This window comes from Corapipo altera, unplaced genomic scaffold, assembly GCF_003945725.1.
Source record: "Corapipo altera isolate COAL_440 unplaced genomic scaffold, ASM394572v1 308, whole genome shotgun sequence".
Taxonomy (NCBI): domain Eukaryota; kingdom Metazoa; phylum Chordata; class Aves; order Passeriformes; family Pipridae; genus Corapipo; species Corapipo altera.
In genome coordinates, this window is record NW_020884925.1 from 3,320,943 (window position 1) to 3,337,630 (window position 16,688).

Genomic DNA, 16,688 nt, shown 5'->3' on the forward strand with positions numbered 1-16,688 from the left:
CAGTTTCAGCCCTCGTCTCAGTGTGAGCTAATATGCACTGTGTTAATTGGTACCAATGGAACCAAGGTCCTGGACACAGGATATGGCTTAACAACAGAGTGTGGAAGAAAAGAATCCTCTTTCCAGCTGCAATATGGCATCCTGAGTGCCAATGGCAGGGAAAGCAAGCACGACCTGTCAGAGCAGAGGAGACCGAAAACATTGTGTGTTTGTCTCCTCTTGTGCTTCTGTAGCTCATCCTGCAGTATGTAGAACAGCTGGCTGATTCCTGCACAGCCCTATCCAAGGGGATCCCTCTGCACTGCTGTGAGAGTGAGGAAGAGACACAGTAATTTGCTTCCCAGGGATGTCCCAATATGATCAAGATTTGGGCCTGTTTTCCCGTTCTGAATATCAAGCACAATCCAGTGAACAGGGCACACACTCTGCTAACACTGAACCTCTTAAAAACCTTGTGTGATTGTGTGACATGAAGCAGATAAATCATTCTTGCAAAGCAGAAAGCTGGTCAGATAAGGTTGGATATTGCACTTAAATAAGCAGTGCTCCTAGTCTCAATCTCCAGGTACTTCTAAGGCTGAAGAACAAAAGATTTTCTGGTTTATTAGCGGAATGTCTGTTCAGCTTGAAACTAATACTTGATAGTGCTGCAGCCAGAACTCTGAGCCAGAATAAATGCATTAAATTCGGTGTTTCTTGAACTATGGCCCTGGTTTGTGAAATACTTAGTTGCTCAAAGAATGAAATGTTGAATCACCAGGAGTGAGAGTTGTAACACAGAGGGGGAGTGAAGCCGTGGGAAATTCTCTCTGTCCCAGGTGAGAAGGCAGGACAAAAGCAGCTTTCCTCAGCGTTATTTTTTTTTATGGCCCAAACAAGTAAAGTCTGTCAGATTCTTCTGGTTCTCTGATCAGACCTGAGGTGCTTGGCTGTGCTGACAATAAGTATTAGTCATGATCACACTGTTATTTGTCCTGTAGATGCAGCTGGGGTTTGTCTCAATAGTGCATGTCTCAACAGGGAAAGTCTGGGCATTCCTCAGAGACACAGCAGGGAAGAGGGTAAAGATCTCGCCTTGTCTTGTCTGGTTCAGCTGAATCACAGGATACAGGAGTTGTTCCTCAACAACCCTCCCAAGGAGAGAGGACAGAAAGAAGGAAAGCAGCAGAGCTCTGGGTTTGGGAGAGCAGACTGCAGCTCTGCCAAAGGCCTTGACACTCCTTTTCTCCATCCCTTGGTGTTGCCCTGGGAAGTGTTCCCTGTACCTGCCAACAGCAGGGAAACTCCACACTCACTTCAGCAGAGGGGAGGAAGTGTTTCAGTCCTATCCAAACCACTGCTGGGTTTTCAATTAAAAACACCCCAAAACATCTGTGAGTTATGCCCAATAAGTTTAATAACTGAGGAAACCATAGCAAGTGACAACTACAAAATACAAAGCAGACACGGAAAACAATGGCATAAAAGTGGGAAGGAACAGTGTCTGCACTGAAAAATGAAAGCAAAATACACTTAACAGAGGCTCTGGGTTCAGATAGAACACACATGGTCACATACAACACTGCATTGGGAACAGCACACACAGATACTCGTTACACTGGGGGGTTTCACAGCTCTCCACTTCATCCCAGATGACAAGTAAATTGATGTTTTTACTCTCTTACATAAATTCTCGTGCACACAACATCATCAGCACCAAAGGTCTGGAAAAGAAATAGAAATCAATCAGAAGAGATGGAACCAGCAAACATTTAACACCATTTTGAAATGTTATTTTTACTATAGTAGCTAGTTCTACAGCAGAAATACATTTTCTTATGTCTTTTGACAGATGGGAGTAAAGAAAGAAGTCATTTTGGAAGAGGAATGCAATCTAAGTGACCCTTTTTCCGAGGCGCGATGAATTTTGTCAGAATGATAAATGATGCATAAATTCCCCTTTTCTATAGTTTCTTGGCACGCATTTATAAATAAACATGAGAAGAGAAAGAGAATTTGGAATGTGCTGTTGTTATATTTAGAAACAGTCGCAGCACTTTGAACTAGAACTGCTGAGGGTGAAATTCAGACAGCGAGCTCCGAAGGTATCCTTTGATATTCCCAGATACAAATCCGAGCAGTTCAAATGAAGTGAGGGGAGGGAGGATGAAGAGCAGGAGAATGTACACCTATGACCTGTAAACACAATGCTGCTGCAGGCTGCTGACACCCCATCCTAGGACACCAAACCCTCAGTGTCAGTCACAACCTTCTCTCAGGGCGCTGTGACCTTGACCGGGGGGTTTGTTAGGGATGAGGAGGATCTGCAGGGCCACACAGATTATCAGGATCTGCAGGCAGGACAGTGATTGTGGCAGCTGTCTGAGAAAGCCACCTGAATCCCAAAGTGTCTGTCTGGAATTGCAGGCTAAAATCCAAGCAATTAAACGTGAAGGAAATAATGGGTGCAAGAGCAAGGAAACAGTGACTGCAAAAAGCTTCGTGTTCAGCTGCACCAACAGACAGTTCTGAGCTCGGCACTAACAAGCTGTGAGGTGGATGTTTGGCTGCAGTAACTGCCAAGGGCTCACTGAAAACTATAAATTAAGACCTACCCCAGTGTGTTATGAAAATTCAGCTGGACTATTTGTTTTAATGCTTTCTACACCTGTTTTGGCCAACTCTTCTTTGAAAGGACTTGGCTTTAAAACTGACTCTGGCTTATGTTTTGTTCACATTGTTGAGGAGACAACTCTGTTAGTATTTTGGGGATATAGGCTTTAGTTTTATGCACATCAGTGTCATATAAATGTTTATATACATTTTTAGCTTATACATGAAAATGTCTGGAAATGAACATTAAAGGATGTGGATAGTTCTCTATTGTCCCCAGCACCAGCTGCAAATACCCTCACTATGGTTTCCTTTGACATTTCCAAATTATACACAAAGGCAAAATTACTTCAGCAGGAGCTTTCCAGAGAAAGGAAGACAGAGCCAAGACCATCCAAGCCTTGAGGTTGTCTTTGGGGACTGTAAGGTCCCTGTGACAATGGCTGTTTTTCTGTGGCACAGTCAGGCACTGCCAAGCACAGTGAAGTTTGGATCCCCTGCTGCTCCCTCAACACAAGTCCTGAACAGTGGTAAACCAGCCCCTGGGTAGTGTTCCCCCAGAGCTGGCAGGGCCCCAGCCTGACAGTTGGAGCTGCACAGCTCTGCAGCCACATCTTGTGATGTGAGGGGGTGCCACAGCAGCCAGTGCTAATGAGAAAGGCTGCAGCGGCCAAGACTCCTGTGCCTCCCCAGACAATTCAGGTCTGTTCTTTCAGGGGAGTCAAAAGAGAAACTCCTTCCCCTAAACCTGTGCAGCAGCAGTTATTCTCAGAACAGGCCAGCAGCTGGATGGAGAGGGAACACTGCAGGGAGGAGCAGGTTGAAGCAGATGTGCTCCATACTGCAAGGGAGCCACTGGAGGTCCCAGGGTCTGAAATTCCAGTGTCCAGTTCTGAGACTGGCAGCAGGGCAGAGCTTGCTCCTGAGACATCAGCTGAGTCTGACTGGCAGCCTCCTTGCAAGACTCACAGGAGGGAGTGTGGAAATAGAGACAAAAATTTGTGGAGGAAGCAAAAAGAAAGAGTAACTGTCTGGGCAACTCAGTGTGGGTGAGTACAGGCACAGGCAGACGGGCTGCTGTGCTCTCAGTCACAGCTTGGCATGCCCGTGACACGGTGCATTGGACCTTCATTTTGTACTTCCAGCATCCAGCTCCAGATGGACTTCTGGACTTTGGAAAATGTCAGGCTGCATTTGGATAAAAATCAAGCGCAGGAAACATGGACATACCCAGGGAGCCCAAATCCATAGTGAATCAGTCCCTACACGCAAGGATTGTCATTCTTTGCAACACACCGGTCTCACCGTTTGGAAAATCACTAAAATTTAACACAACCATGTCTCGAAATGTAGATTGTAAAAAGATAAAAATCATGCAAAGCCCAATTACAGTTACACTGGAGTACCATGGAGCCACTGGGCACTTCTCAAAACATCAGCTCTCATTTCCCTGAAGACCCAGCTTAGGTTATGTGGCCTCTGACCTGCTTCAGGAATAAGCTGCATTTTTTGGCACTTAGATTTTATACCTTATACTCACCCAGATGATTAATAACCTAATTGAAGCACATAAATAAAGGGCTTTATTGTCACATTTATGCACATGGTTTAAATGTGGACGTACATAAAAGGTGTTTCCCTATCTTATTGTAATTCATAATCATTGCTGATGAACTCCACTCAGTGTTATAAAGAAAAGAGGAATGTGTTCAGACTTGCTGCATTCCTTTTCTTGTGGTTACTCATAGAAACATCGAATGTACAGCTGGGCCCAAGGTCAGGGGAGGATCCAAATCAAAAGGCTGTTACTCCTCTGTCCTTCACACTTAAATCCTTGTGTTCAGAGGTAGGATAAAGAGTTTAGTGTCTGTGGTTCTAATTCTAGATTCAAAAGAAGTGATAGTCCCTAGCAGAACAAGCTGACTTTAACAGATTTCCAGGACTTAAAGCAGCAGAACTTCCTAACAAAAAGAAGGAGACCAAGCAATCCTGGCTATTTGGTCGTGAAGTTACATCAGAGCAATTAAAAAAAGAGCAATGCTACCAAACTGCAATTCAGATCTGAGGAGAAGATGCAGGATTTTCAACCACCACCTTCTCATCAGCTTGCAAAACGCTCCAAGGCAAGACTTCTATCTAAATCTAAAATAGGATTTTAAATGTGCAGTGACTGCAAATTGCAGAATTGTTTTCTTCACTTGGCTTGTCATAATCTGTAGCTAAGAGTCCAAAAGCACACTGCAAACAAAGCCCTGCGCAGGGGGATAATCCAATAAATTGACCTCTCTCAGTTCACTCAAAATCTGATGACCACTGACATCATGAGAGATTAAAAGAGAATTACAGGGCAGTAATATATTTTGGTAGGAGTAAATCTGCTTTTTGAAGGCCTTCTTTATAAACATTTGCTGAGGAGCCTTTGTGATAAAGGGAACACACGGTATAATTAGGAAGAGTGTCATTGAAACAATCACCTGAGAAAGATCCCTTCTGACAGTGTATGCAAAAATCCCTTTATCTGCTCATAATTGACCAAAATGCAGAGGCTTACAAAAGGAAGACAGAGTGTATCAGCAAACTGATGGGGAAAAGAAGATATTATTTAAATGAATGCTCAGTAAAGGGTTTGTCCACATGCAGGCCTCCATGTTACCCAGAATAAAGCTACAGATCTTCACAACAAAGGCACATTGCACATTTCCTTTCTCCTCCTGACCCCCATAATGTTTTAGGAAAGAGATTGATCATTATGGATCTGCAGTCCCAGAATGTGCAGCCCTCGCTTTGAAACTTGGATATCAACCCTATGATATCCTCACTCTCCTCAGGGTATCAGTGGACAGGACCCCGCACAGCCAGGCCATTCCCCAAGGGCCTCAATGTCAGTATGTGTGCTTGGGCACTGCTGTATTACACAGATGCCTCAGAGCCATGCAGCAGATGAATGACAGAGGGAAGAACATGAGACAATGGTACCTCCCAGTAACAGTCTTGAAAGCCAGTAAGAGAGAACATCTCAGCTGCCAGTGATGTTATAAGAGGCTCCGTTCAGGATCGGGTGCCTCCGAGATGGAAATGGCTGTGGCTTCTTCCTTTGTTGGGGGTGTGACCCAGACCAGGCTGCAGGGGAGAGCAGGGGCTGTAGCTCCCTAAGCCCCCTTGTAAATCTGCTCATGGCAAAGAGTAAATTAAAGCATTAGGCCCATGCAACACACACGCCTGCATCATTACAGGCTTCCGAACTTGCATCGGGACTGCTTTAATGAGGTCAGCAGCAGCCCCTCACACCAAGCTCAGTAGGAGCAGACCCTCCTTTTGATAACTGATTTTATTTAGGATCACTCTCCAAATGCTGTAGGAAAGTTAAACTCCGGGGTAGTTTAATGCTGTTCGATACGAGGCTCGGGCGTTCGGCTGCAAAGCACATTTCCCAATCTGCACTGACCCTTCTCACCCGCCAGGTTTGATTTCAAAAGCCAGCAATAGCATTTGAAAAATGTTCACTCGCTCATCAAGGCTCCGCAGTTCACCAGTTTTAATCAACCAGGGCCTGGTTTTTCTGGGGAGGGAATGCAGAACAGAAACCATGCTTGAAACCCCCCTAATGTTCTGATCTTTGACCCTTGCCATAATTGATTCTGAGAACCCCTGTGTGATACGTGAACTGTGTAAAATGTGGTCAGAGGCTGGTTTTAAAGCCCCTCTTCACGTCCACTTTAAAATGTTTGTGTGTTCCAGATTAAACTTAAATCTATGGAGGCTTGAGCAGCCCTGAAAGCAGCAGTGCAGCTGAAGTTTGAATAGAAATGTGTCTCATTTGAATACCTAATATTTGTAAGCAGCATCCTTTAACTTGGTAAAGAGCAGACCTTTTGTTCTTCTGACTTACACAGTGATTGATAGCTCATTAATGTCCCTGACAAAAACACACAGCAACAGCAAAACTGTTACAGAGTATAATGAAGGGAAGAAAAGGCACTTAATCCCGGGTCATAATTTTCAAACAAGGAAAGGAAATATATATTTTTGTGTTATATTCTGATCTTGATTGCTCAAATGCAAGTATAGTTTATGAATCTGGACTTGTAAATATAGATGTTCTGACTCTCTGTACACATTACACTCCTAAAGCAGAATACAATATAGTGTCAAGACAAGTAAACGTGGACTTTGATGGGGAAATATCCTTTTCATCCTCCCTTGCTTGCACATTGCATGCATTTTTTATCTATATTGTTCAGTAATTCTAAAACTACAGCACTGAAGTCCCAGCAAGTGCATCAGATGAGATTAGAATAAACTGTTCTGATAAAAGTAGTTGCAATGTTCTGAGACATTCAGACCACCTTTTTTATAAAGCAGAACTTGATCCTTCTTCCCTTACTCCACTGAAAAGACTCTTTTTCTAACAGGACTTTAGACCTACACCTGCCATTGTATGAGCCAACTATTATTGATCTCCTGATAAGAGCAATTCCATTCTCCAAGCTGCAAGGAGCTGAGGACAACTAAAGGCAACTGGTACCTGAAGGTAAAGAAAACCTTTGCCAAATAAATAGTGTGTTTCCAGCATGTGTGTACCAGAGGACACAATGTGGCATGGAAGGTCATCATATTGCTCAAGGGAATATCTCTGAAGAACATAAGGAATTCTTCTGCCAGGATGCAAGAAACATTGATAATTTTACAGTAGTATGGTTTCTATTTTAGCTCTGTGGTAGTCATGGCAATTCGACACTGATTTGGTTGTTTTATTATATGTGATAATAAATGCATTTTATTTAACATGTTGTGTCAGAGAGAAAAATACCTCCTTCCACTAGGAAAATGTCATAATCAAATGGATCCCCTAAGCAATGCAGCACATCAGATCAAAATGATGTGGCAAACCTCCAACATTTATGCAGCCAGGATTAACAGGGTAAAACTAATTCCTTACCCCCTGCCTGCTACCCCAAGCCTTTTTTCAATTTGTCTAACACAGTTTAGATTATTTCTTGCAACTTCTTCCAAAAAGGGTAGGAATTTTCTAGATTTCTTCTGCAAATGTATGTAACAGCTAAGAAGGAGTCTCAAGACTTCTGGAAAGATTTCTCTGGATAGAAAAACAGAAGCAAAGACTTATTGAAGCCCATCAGAAAGAGTAAAGGAAAACGTTTCTTAGATAAGCAGGGAGGTTTGAGAAATGTGAAGATGGGAATTGTTAAATATTTGAAGTGATATGGGCAGAAAAACTGAACGAGAAGAAGAACTGAAGAAGAATTTCAGGTCCTAAAGATCCCTAATGAAGCTGGGAGAATGGAAGAAGAAAGGAAGGAGAAGACAACGAAAGATCTCTCCCTCTCACTGTGCTCTTAGTTTGGAAGAAGCAAGATGTAAGTGGGGGTTTACAGACTCAGAACCAAGGAAGATTTCCAAGCAAGACAAAATAATCTAAATTGAATCTTTGTTTGCTGGAGTGATGAAAAACCCAAACACCCAAAAACCCAAGCGGTGGAGAGGCAAGAGATCAAAAGGGTCTTCTCATTAAAAGCTCCTATTCCCCCTTTGTTCCCTTTCACAGCTGAGGAACACACCTCAGCCAATCCCTTCAGGTAGTTTAGCTGTTAAAGCCCAAGTCTGGAGGGAATATTCTGGGATTTTAAAATTAGGGACCACAGACAAGGAAAGGTAGCCTACCCTCTTCCATCTCCCTCCAAGCAGTAGAACCCTTTGCTGCCTCCTGGAAGGGTTAATTTTGACCATCTCAGGTTCTCCAGAGGAGCAGAGACCTCACACTCCCCACCTGACTCCCAGAAACACCTCACTGCTGGGCTTTAGGGTGTCAGGAGATTTGGAACCTGTTAACCCATATATTGCAAGGATCTGTACATTCAGTCCCATCAAATGTCATGAGGGCTTGAAAATACTTGTCCTGAGGACCAGTTGTTGTCAAAGTAGTGAATAAAAAGAAAAAGAGGCCACTATGCTCCAAAAAAGAGGTAGGAGAATGGAACTGCATATCATAATGAGTAGTAAAAACCAGAGAGAATGATCTGGGTCACTTGGAAACAAACACTATATTGTCATAATGGCCACGGTAAAATGATACATTGCAACCAAAGAACACAGTCCCAGCTTGCCAGAGAGGGGAAGGGGATCACTCTGGGGAATCAGAAACCAGGAAAACTGCTTGGGATAGAGAGTTCCCAGAGAAGAGTTAGCAAAGTCTTTGCACATGAATCAGAATAATTTTACAGAAGAGTAGTGAGATGAAGTCATCACTACTTCAGGTGCTAGATTGCTACCAAAACAGACTGTGCCATTCTGGTTTTCACAGTTTAGAAAGGAAAGTGATACACTGGACAGGGTTAAAGAAGCACTTGAAGAATGATTCAGTGAAAGATTCCTTTACATTGAAGAGCTCAAGGTCTTCCAATGGTTTAGCTTAACAATCAGAAAGTTCTTCCAAGAGGTGGCTTGATCAGGGGTGTTAAAAGAAGTATTTGCAACATAAAATGTTAGGCCTATTATTTAGGTTCTTTTATACACAATATGTAAAGACTGGGAGTTGAATCTACACATACACGGATTGGAATGCCAAGGAAATGAACCAGTAAACCAACTTAGGAAAAGTTGTGAGATGCTATAAATGGAAACATTTTAAGAAGAAGCAAGTTTTTCTAATTTATATCCTAATTGGTAAAAAAGAATTAATTCAGAAAAGTTCAACAGACTGTATTAAACAAGAAAAAAAGGTTAGATGGCTTTATAATCTTGGAGTCACTCTGGTTTCTTATCCAACTTCATTATTGTTCCCCAGCAGGGTAGGTTCCCGTTGCTGATTGCAGGAGGCAGTTGTGTTCTGACTGCCTTTCCTGCTTTGCTCGGAGCAGTTCACCTCGTTTAACAGCTGCCTCATTAGCCTGTTGCTTAAATAATCAACTACAGAAATGTATTGTTAGAAAGCTGGAAAAATTCTAGTTGAGAATATATTTTGTGCACTGCATTACATACAAAGATGCAAAGCAGGGATCAAAGTGCTTTGCCTCCTGAAGTGTTACGATAATATAAAGAATTCCAGTGGTTGAGTCAAAAGAAACGCTCCAGCATTGGAGTATTCATTCAGGAGAAAGCAGTGTGATTTCACTAACAGCAGACACCTCCTCCTAAGGGGTGGGTGAACAGTTCCAAGATGTCTGGAAAAATATTAACAGCTTAAAAGCTTTTAGTTTATACATGGTTAGGTTTGGGTCTTGTTTTTGTTTCAGATGCAATCTCAAAAACAGAACTCCAACTGCTTTAGAGAAACACCAGGGAGGCTGTTTGTTTTCTAAAGTGCAGAGGTTTAGTCAGTGTGATAGTTTGGAATAAAACCACCCTGCTTTGATGTTTCCTTACCCTCACTCCAGCAGCCTTGTCTTCCACGTCCAGGCTGATGAGGCATAACAGCCTAATCAACTATTTGTCTGGAGTGCACCGGTAAGAACACGTGCAAGAAAATGATTCTGAACTCGAGCTGAACTGTGCTGCAGCGTCTTCCCTCAGTGCTGGGTACTGCTAAACTGATGGGGAGTGACTGCTGAGGAAAGGTGCAGTGCAGAGAACTCGACTCTGACAGAAACAGGGACAATCTAAACGAGGAGGCAGAGCTGCAGAGGTGCTGCTCAAACGCCCCCGGTGCCCTCTGCCAGAGGGGAGTCACACACAAGGGGGGGATTTGGGCTGAGAGCAAATGGGCAAACCTGTGTATTTCTGAGAAACTCGTGAAGGCAGTTCTGAACCTGATTCAGAGATAATCAGGGAACTGGGGAAGGAAATTACATGTTCTCCATAAAGAGGAGAGATTAGAGCATGCTAACAACATGTACATCTCTCCCTCTATACGCCACGTGACCGTGGATAAGAAGCAAAATATTATGCACATGCCTAAAAAAGAAGATTCTCCAGGAATGAGGTCAAATGCCTTTATCTCACTTTCATCAGAGAAAATCTGCAATAAACCAAGCAAATTCTTTGGTAGTGTGCATTTACAGAGTAGAAGTGGCCCACTTGTGATTATTGTACCAGTAAAAGTATGGCAAAAGTTATAACAATTAAATGCAAGTCAGAACATGCACATACCTCCACTTGTTCTTAAAAAAAAACAGAAAGAAAGGAAAAGGAGTGATTTATTAATTGTATGGGTAGAAGATTATGAAAATGGTAGTATTCCAGATGGACTTAAGTAAGGAAAAAATAATAAATCATACTATGTGGTAACAAAAACCCCTGTTAATATGGTTGCATGTATTGAGTGGGTTCAAAGTTCTTACCAAAATCAGCTCATCATTAGCTAATTCTCGGGTCCAGTATGTTTTGGGGCCATCTCCCTCAATAAGAGTTTGTTTGCAATAGATCTTGTTTTCATTCTCCCAAGTGGCCAAACTCTGCAGGCAAGAAAACCATTAGGAAATACATTAATTATATTCCCCAGTAGCACAAGACAGAGACACAACAATGAGCAGCAGTGAGAATAATTGCTCACTAAAGGAGCAACACACAGATAGATAAAGGAAAGCCCTGACATCAAAGTTAAGGTGTGAAGGGGCATCTTGAAGAGAGGTCTATACTAATAACAAGGTAACTGGAAATGTGTCTTTGCAGGGTGAAGCCACTCAGTTTCTATAAAACGCTTGTTGCTGAAAAGTGTAGTTTAGGAACATGACAATGTGGTGTCTGTGTCCCAAGCATCTCTGTACACGTGTGGTTTGATCTGACATGTTATTTATCACTTGAGTCCCCTTAGAGTCAAAGCACAGACAGTCCTAGATATCACACTGTGGTCATATATTTGTCACCTACAATCTTTCCTGCTATATGGCACTGTGCCAAGTTAGCTGTATGTAAAACAAACTAGAATGAATCACAACCAAATTAAAGAAACTTGGTTAAGAGTTCGGGTGTTTGTGACATTACATTTTAAGGTTGTGGGTCTGGGCATTTTTCAAAGCATTTCAATGATGACTATGAAATCACTGAAAAAAAAAAATAGGATTTTGTTTAACTTTCACAAGCAGGTAAGTCTTTTGCTTTTCATTCTAGCACTGAACTATCATTGCACAGTGCAATGGAACAGCTGTGCAGGAGGATGCCCTGTAATGAATGTGCAAGTAATCACTTTATAACTACACGGGGGAGACATTCATTAGTCTGTGGTTATATACATATATATTTATACACACGTGTGTGGGTGCATATATATGCCTAAATTCAAGTTAACACTTCCCAGACATTCAAAGGGAAAACCCCCTCTACTTTGATTTAAGATTAGCTGCTTACTTTATAAATATTTTTCAAAACAATAGGTTTTATAAGCCATTCTCAAGCGGCAGTTGTAGAAGCTTTGCCTTGCAGTACAACTACATATGTCTCCCTCTTTGTCTGTATGAACAATGGATCAAGTTAGTTGGCAGAACAAAACCCTCCACCCCATAAAGTATATCAAAATCTATCACCAGTCAGCAGTTTTGCCAGATATTGCAAATTACATTCTGGAGTATTATTTTATTCTCTGTCAGCCTTTGCTCCGTGGCCCCATCTTGGTTATATACACACAGCAGTACAACTTATTCCTGAGAGTGGACTATAAATAATTCCACAACACATGGAAAAAATTTACTACTTCACAAAACACATTTCTTTCAGATTTTTCCAACTTTCATAGCTTACAGCCATAATTATTGTTTTTCCATCTGCAGCAGTAAATCCTTCTCTAGAAAGCGGGTCACTTTTATTGTATCTGCATTATGCATGAAGACACTAAAATACTACTTTTGCCGAACAAGATAAATTAACAAAGCCAGCAACATTTCCTGAACAAACTGTTAAATATACAATAACTCATCCCAGAGATCAAGTGGATGTTTTAAACATTCACTGACTCCCAGAATCTCCTTCGCTTTTTCATAAATTTAAGTTCACGGCAGTTGCACCGAAGACAGCATGTTCTGAAATTTTAATGGTGCAAAGGGTCTCAGAAGCTGGCCTGAGAATCAGGAGAGATCATATTTTGGAAAGTAGATTATTTCACCATCATTGGATACTTTTAAAACTGGGTCCTCATTTGGGACTACATTCTGATGCTCTTTATTTGTACTACTTTTATAAGAGTTTTATATGTACTTCTTTTATAAGTGTGAGAGTAAAGTGCCCAAGGAAAGCACAACTAACCCATGCTTTTGATAACTCTTCTCAAAAGACAGCTATGACCACAGCCCAGGTCCCCAGTACCTCAGATCCCAGGTACCTACATCAGCGAGAACCTGGTGTCAGATGCTGCTGACTGAAATCTCCCTCCATGGCCACACAAGTGCTTACAAAGGTCTCTCACATGGAATCAAGCCCAAAACACTCCAGTGAGTGTCCTCCATTCCCTTCTGCTCAAGAAGATGGTGTAACTATGGCTGGTATAACACCACCTGAAAGTCTGTCTTACACTCTGCTCAGCAAATTGGACATAAGCACTTACAAGGGCATGAAAGAGGATTTGAGCCCCAAACTACAAACAGTCTGTGGTCCTGCTTGTGAACTCCTCCGATCCAGTCTAGGACAAAAGTTATGTCAGGTTTGTGCACCAAATCCTGACTCTTGAGGTCTCTCTCGCTCCACCATTTCCAATGTTTCTGTCAGGGACAGAGGTTGGGGAGAGCTTTCCCTGCAGCCTAAGTCTCCAGGGGAGAGGGAAGCAAAAAGAGTCGGACAAAACCCTGCCAGCCAAGGAGCTGGCAAACAGGTATCTGATCTCTGCTTTTGGGAGTGCTCTTTTTTGTCGTGCTCTGTTGCCTTCAGATTTCAGTTTTGTCTTGCAAGAGGGACAAGAGTAGTGGTGACCACCAAGAACCCCCAAAGAGTGCTTTCTGGCAAGAAGAGGATGGAGGGCAGCAATGCCACTGCCTGGGGACACCGGCAGCAGATGTGTTTGTCCCATCTAAAAAGAACTTGGTAAAACACACACACACCCCCACACCCCAGCTCTCCTCCTACCCTGCACTTTCGTCCATCCACCGTCTCCTCCTCAAAGCTCTCCCCGATTTTGAAGTTGATCTCGGTGGTGCGGACAGTGGTGGAAGTTTTGATGTAGAACTGGTCGCCGTCCTGGCGGATCTCCACGTGGGGTTTGGAGGCGGCTGCCACCGCCACTTTCCTGAGCATGGCGTTGACACCTGGGCAGAGCGGGGAGGAAAGCAGAGCTTGACGCCTCCGGCCGTGCCCCGGGCTGACCTCGCCCCGCGTCAGGCGGACCGAGGAGCGGGGCTGGGGGCCGGGGCTCGGCGCGGACCCCCCGGCAGTGCCGCGGGCCGGGAGCTGCGGGGCTGCGGCGGCTCCGCACGGACCGCGGGTGTCGGGGGGATGCCCGGGCACAGCGCCGGACCAGCGGCTCCCGGGGCAGCCCCGCAGGTGAGGCGGGGACACGCCGTGCCTCGGCCGCCCCTCCCCGGGCAGGGCTGAGCCACCCCCGCTCCGGCGGAGCCTGCCCTGAGCCGGGTGCCCGCCCGGAGGGAGCGCAGCGCGGCCGCGGTGCCCGCGGTGCCCCCCGCGCCCTCCCGCCGGGCACAGCCCGCTCCCGGCTCCCCGAGCCTCACCCAGCGCCTTCAGCAGCTCGTCGAAATTCTCGCTGCTCCTCATCTTCCAAGTGCCGGCGAAGTTGGGCATGGCGGGGCGGGCGCTGCGGAGGCGGCGGGGACGCGGCGCTGCTGCTCGTTCTCCGGCTCAGGCACCTTGTGAGCGGGGCGGACCGCGGCGGCGGCTGCGGGAGCGGGGCACACCCACCCGACCCCCACCCCTTCCCCCGGGCCGGCACCACGCCGACAGACAGCCGGCCCCCTCCCAGACACGGCCATCCATCCATCCATCCATCCCTCCATCCATCCGTCCATCCTTGCTGCCCTCTCCATCCATCACTCCCTGCCCGCCTGCCTTGCAGCCCCCCGGGAGCCTCCTGGGGCTGCCCAAGCAGGAGAGCCCGGCTGTCACTTGTCCCACAAATGGGGGACGCCGAGGACTTGATGAAAGGCCCCAGAGGCAGGCAGGGAAGGCAGCGGGCAATCCAACCAGGTGCAGCCTCTCCAGGCTCTCAGCGGGTTGATCCCACCACGGCCCGGCCGAAGCCCAGCAATCCATGACAGCGAGCTCCCCAGCTCCCCACACTCCCACATCCCGGCGGGCTGCACACCTGCCAGCCTGGCCGGCACTGGGTACAGCCAGCGGGCCACAGGGGTGCCAGGGAGCACAGCCCTTCCCAGGGTAGGACACTGTTGTAAGGAAGCTGTCACTGCCCCTAAGCCGAGTCTGCCCCTTAGAGAAGGGTGAAGGACAAAGAGATAGACAAGAAATTCCCCAGCCACAGCCACACAGTCCCTCACTGCTCTGTGGTGCTTTTGGCAGCAGGTGGATACAGGTGTGGAGCTGGAAGACGTTCCTATGGCATCAGAAAGAACAGTGCCCATGGTGGTCACAAGCTTTTATGGAGAAACACATGAAGCTATTTCACACTGACTTAAATTAACACCAGTGTGCTGCAGATTTGAGTGCTGCTCTGTGCCTCTCAGGCTTTCCAGGACCATTTCCACCATCTTTGCTTTGAATCCCTTAGTTTCAGGTCAAAGATGCTACATTAAAGTTCCTTATTGCAGCTGATTTATCCACATGATTAAGGGGAACAGAATTTAACAGGTTAAGGCATATGGAGGTTTCCTGCTGCTGGTGTGCATAAGGAAATACTCAAATCATCCAGAAGTCTGTGATTTCCCAATCAGAACAGAGCCAGATGTGTTGAAATTATAGGAAAACCTTTGCTGAGCCACCTTCACAGTATATTCACAACCCTTCTCCACTTTTTGTACTCTCTCTGTAAAATGAACACATAGGTTACCTGAGGTGTGTATAAAATGTGTTTGCTCCTGGAAAATGAATAGATCTGGGAGTTACTATGTTGGGCAGGATTCTCCGGTTCCTATATGCTGAAATTTGCCCTCATTTTTTATCCCAGTGAGAGTTTTACCCGAGTAAGAAACATAGGGCAGAACCAAACATTTGTCTGTTGATTGTCACTCTTTTTTTACTGAGTTTTATTTCTGCCTTTTCAGAAGGATACCCTGGAGACCTGGCATAGTTCTTTAACTGAAATATTCTGATGGAAAATCTGTTGGTTTTTTTTTTTTCCAGGAAATGAAAATTTAAGTTAGGAATATCTGTTTTCAATAACAGGATTTCTTTATAAAGAAACCAAACAGAACAACAACAGAAACCAAAAACAAAAGCCAGAGCACGAAGCATTTTTCAGCTTTTTAGTAAATGACAATAAATTAGTCCCCCATATGAAATACTTGTTTAACAATTCCCAGTTGGCTCAAAGAAAAACATTTGTGGGAAAAAAAAAGACAGACACACACAAATAATTTCTCTATTGCAGGGAGGTTTAAGACTTTCAAACATAATGCTGCAGGCCCAAAAACCCCACACCAAGTCTGTGTATTGCTATGAAACACTGAAGAAAAACCCTGCTCAGTATCTCGGTTTCAACTTCCCAACTGCACAACTGAAAATACGCTCCCATGGTCCAGCCCTGCTTCCAGAACCCTGCAGAATGTGGACACCTGGAGTATCCCAGTGATATGGCTCAGTCTCTGCAGGACAAAGTCCTCAGCTACCTATGAGAATGAGTCTGAGCAGCACAAACCACACAGGAACATCTACCTGAGGAAATGCGTTGGCCCAGAAGATTTTAAGGAGGGACAATTTGGTCTTTAAAGGACCATTTAAGTTCCTTGACTGTTCTTTCGTTTGCTGCACCACTGATACAAACAAGAACTACTGCAGCAGATGCCACCTGAGAGTGTTTCTAAGATGTAGGCCTTGGTCCTAGGGGTTGGACTGTGGCCACTGACCTATTTCATGAAGTCCAGGAGGGAGCCTTCAGAATACCCTTCATCTAGAATGTGCATCAGGCTGGAAGGAAGAAGTGCCTTTGGTCAGAGAAGGCTCTATTTTGCAATGGCAGCACATTGAGCTACTCATCCTAAATACATGGAATCAAGTTACACTTTTATTTACATTACAATCTTATCTAAAGACCG

At 44.7% G+C, this 16,688-nt stretch overlaps 1 protein-coding gene across 1 annotated transcript; it reads right to left on the reverse strand.

The window, feature by feature from the left end:
- Positions 1 to 1,374: 1,374 nt before the first annotated feature.
- Positions 1,375 to 14,431, reverse strand: CRABP1 (cellular retinoic acid binding protein 1). Its single transcript, XM_027657874.1, has 4 exons — positions 14,196 to 14,431; positions 13,597 to 13,775; positions 10,887 to 11,000; positions 1,375 to 1,703 (listed from the first exon to the last, which is right to left on the reverse strand). The coding sequence occupies exons 1-4, from the start codon at positions 14,263 to 14,265 to the stop codon at positions 1,653 to 1,655; spliced, it is 414 nt and encodes a 137-aa protein (XP_027513675.1). The 5' UTR covers positions 14,266 to 14,431; the 3' UTR covers positions 1,375 to 1,652.
- Between the last annotated feature and the right edge of the window lie 2,257 nt (positions 14,432 to 16,688).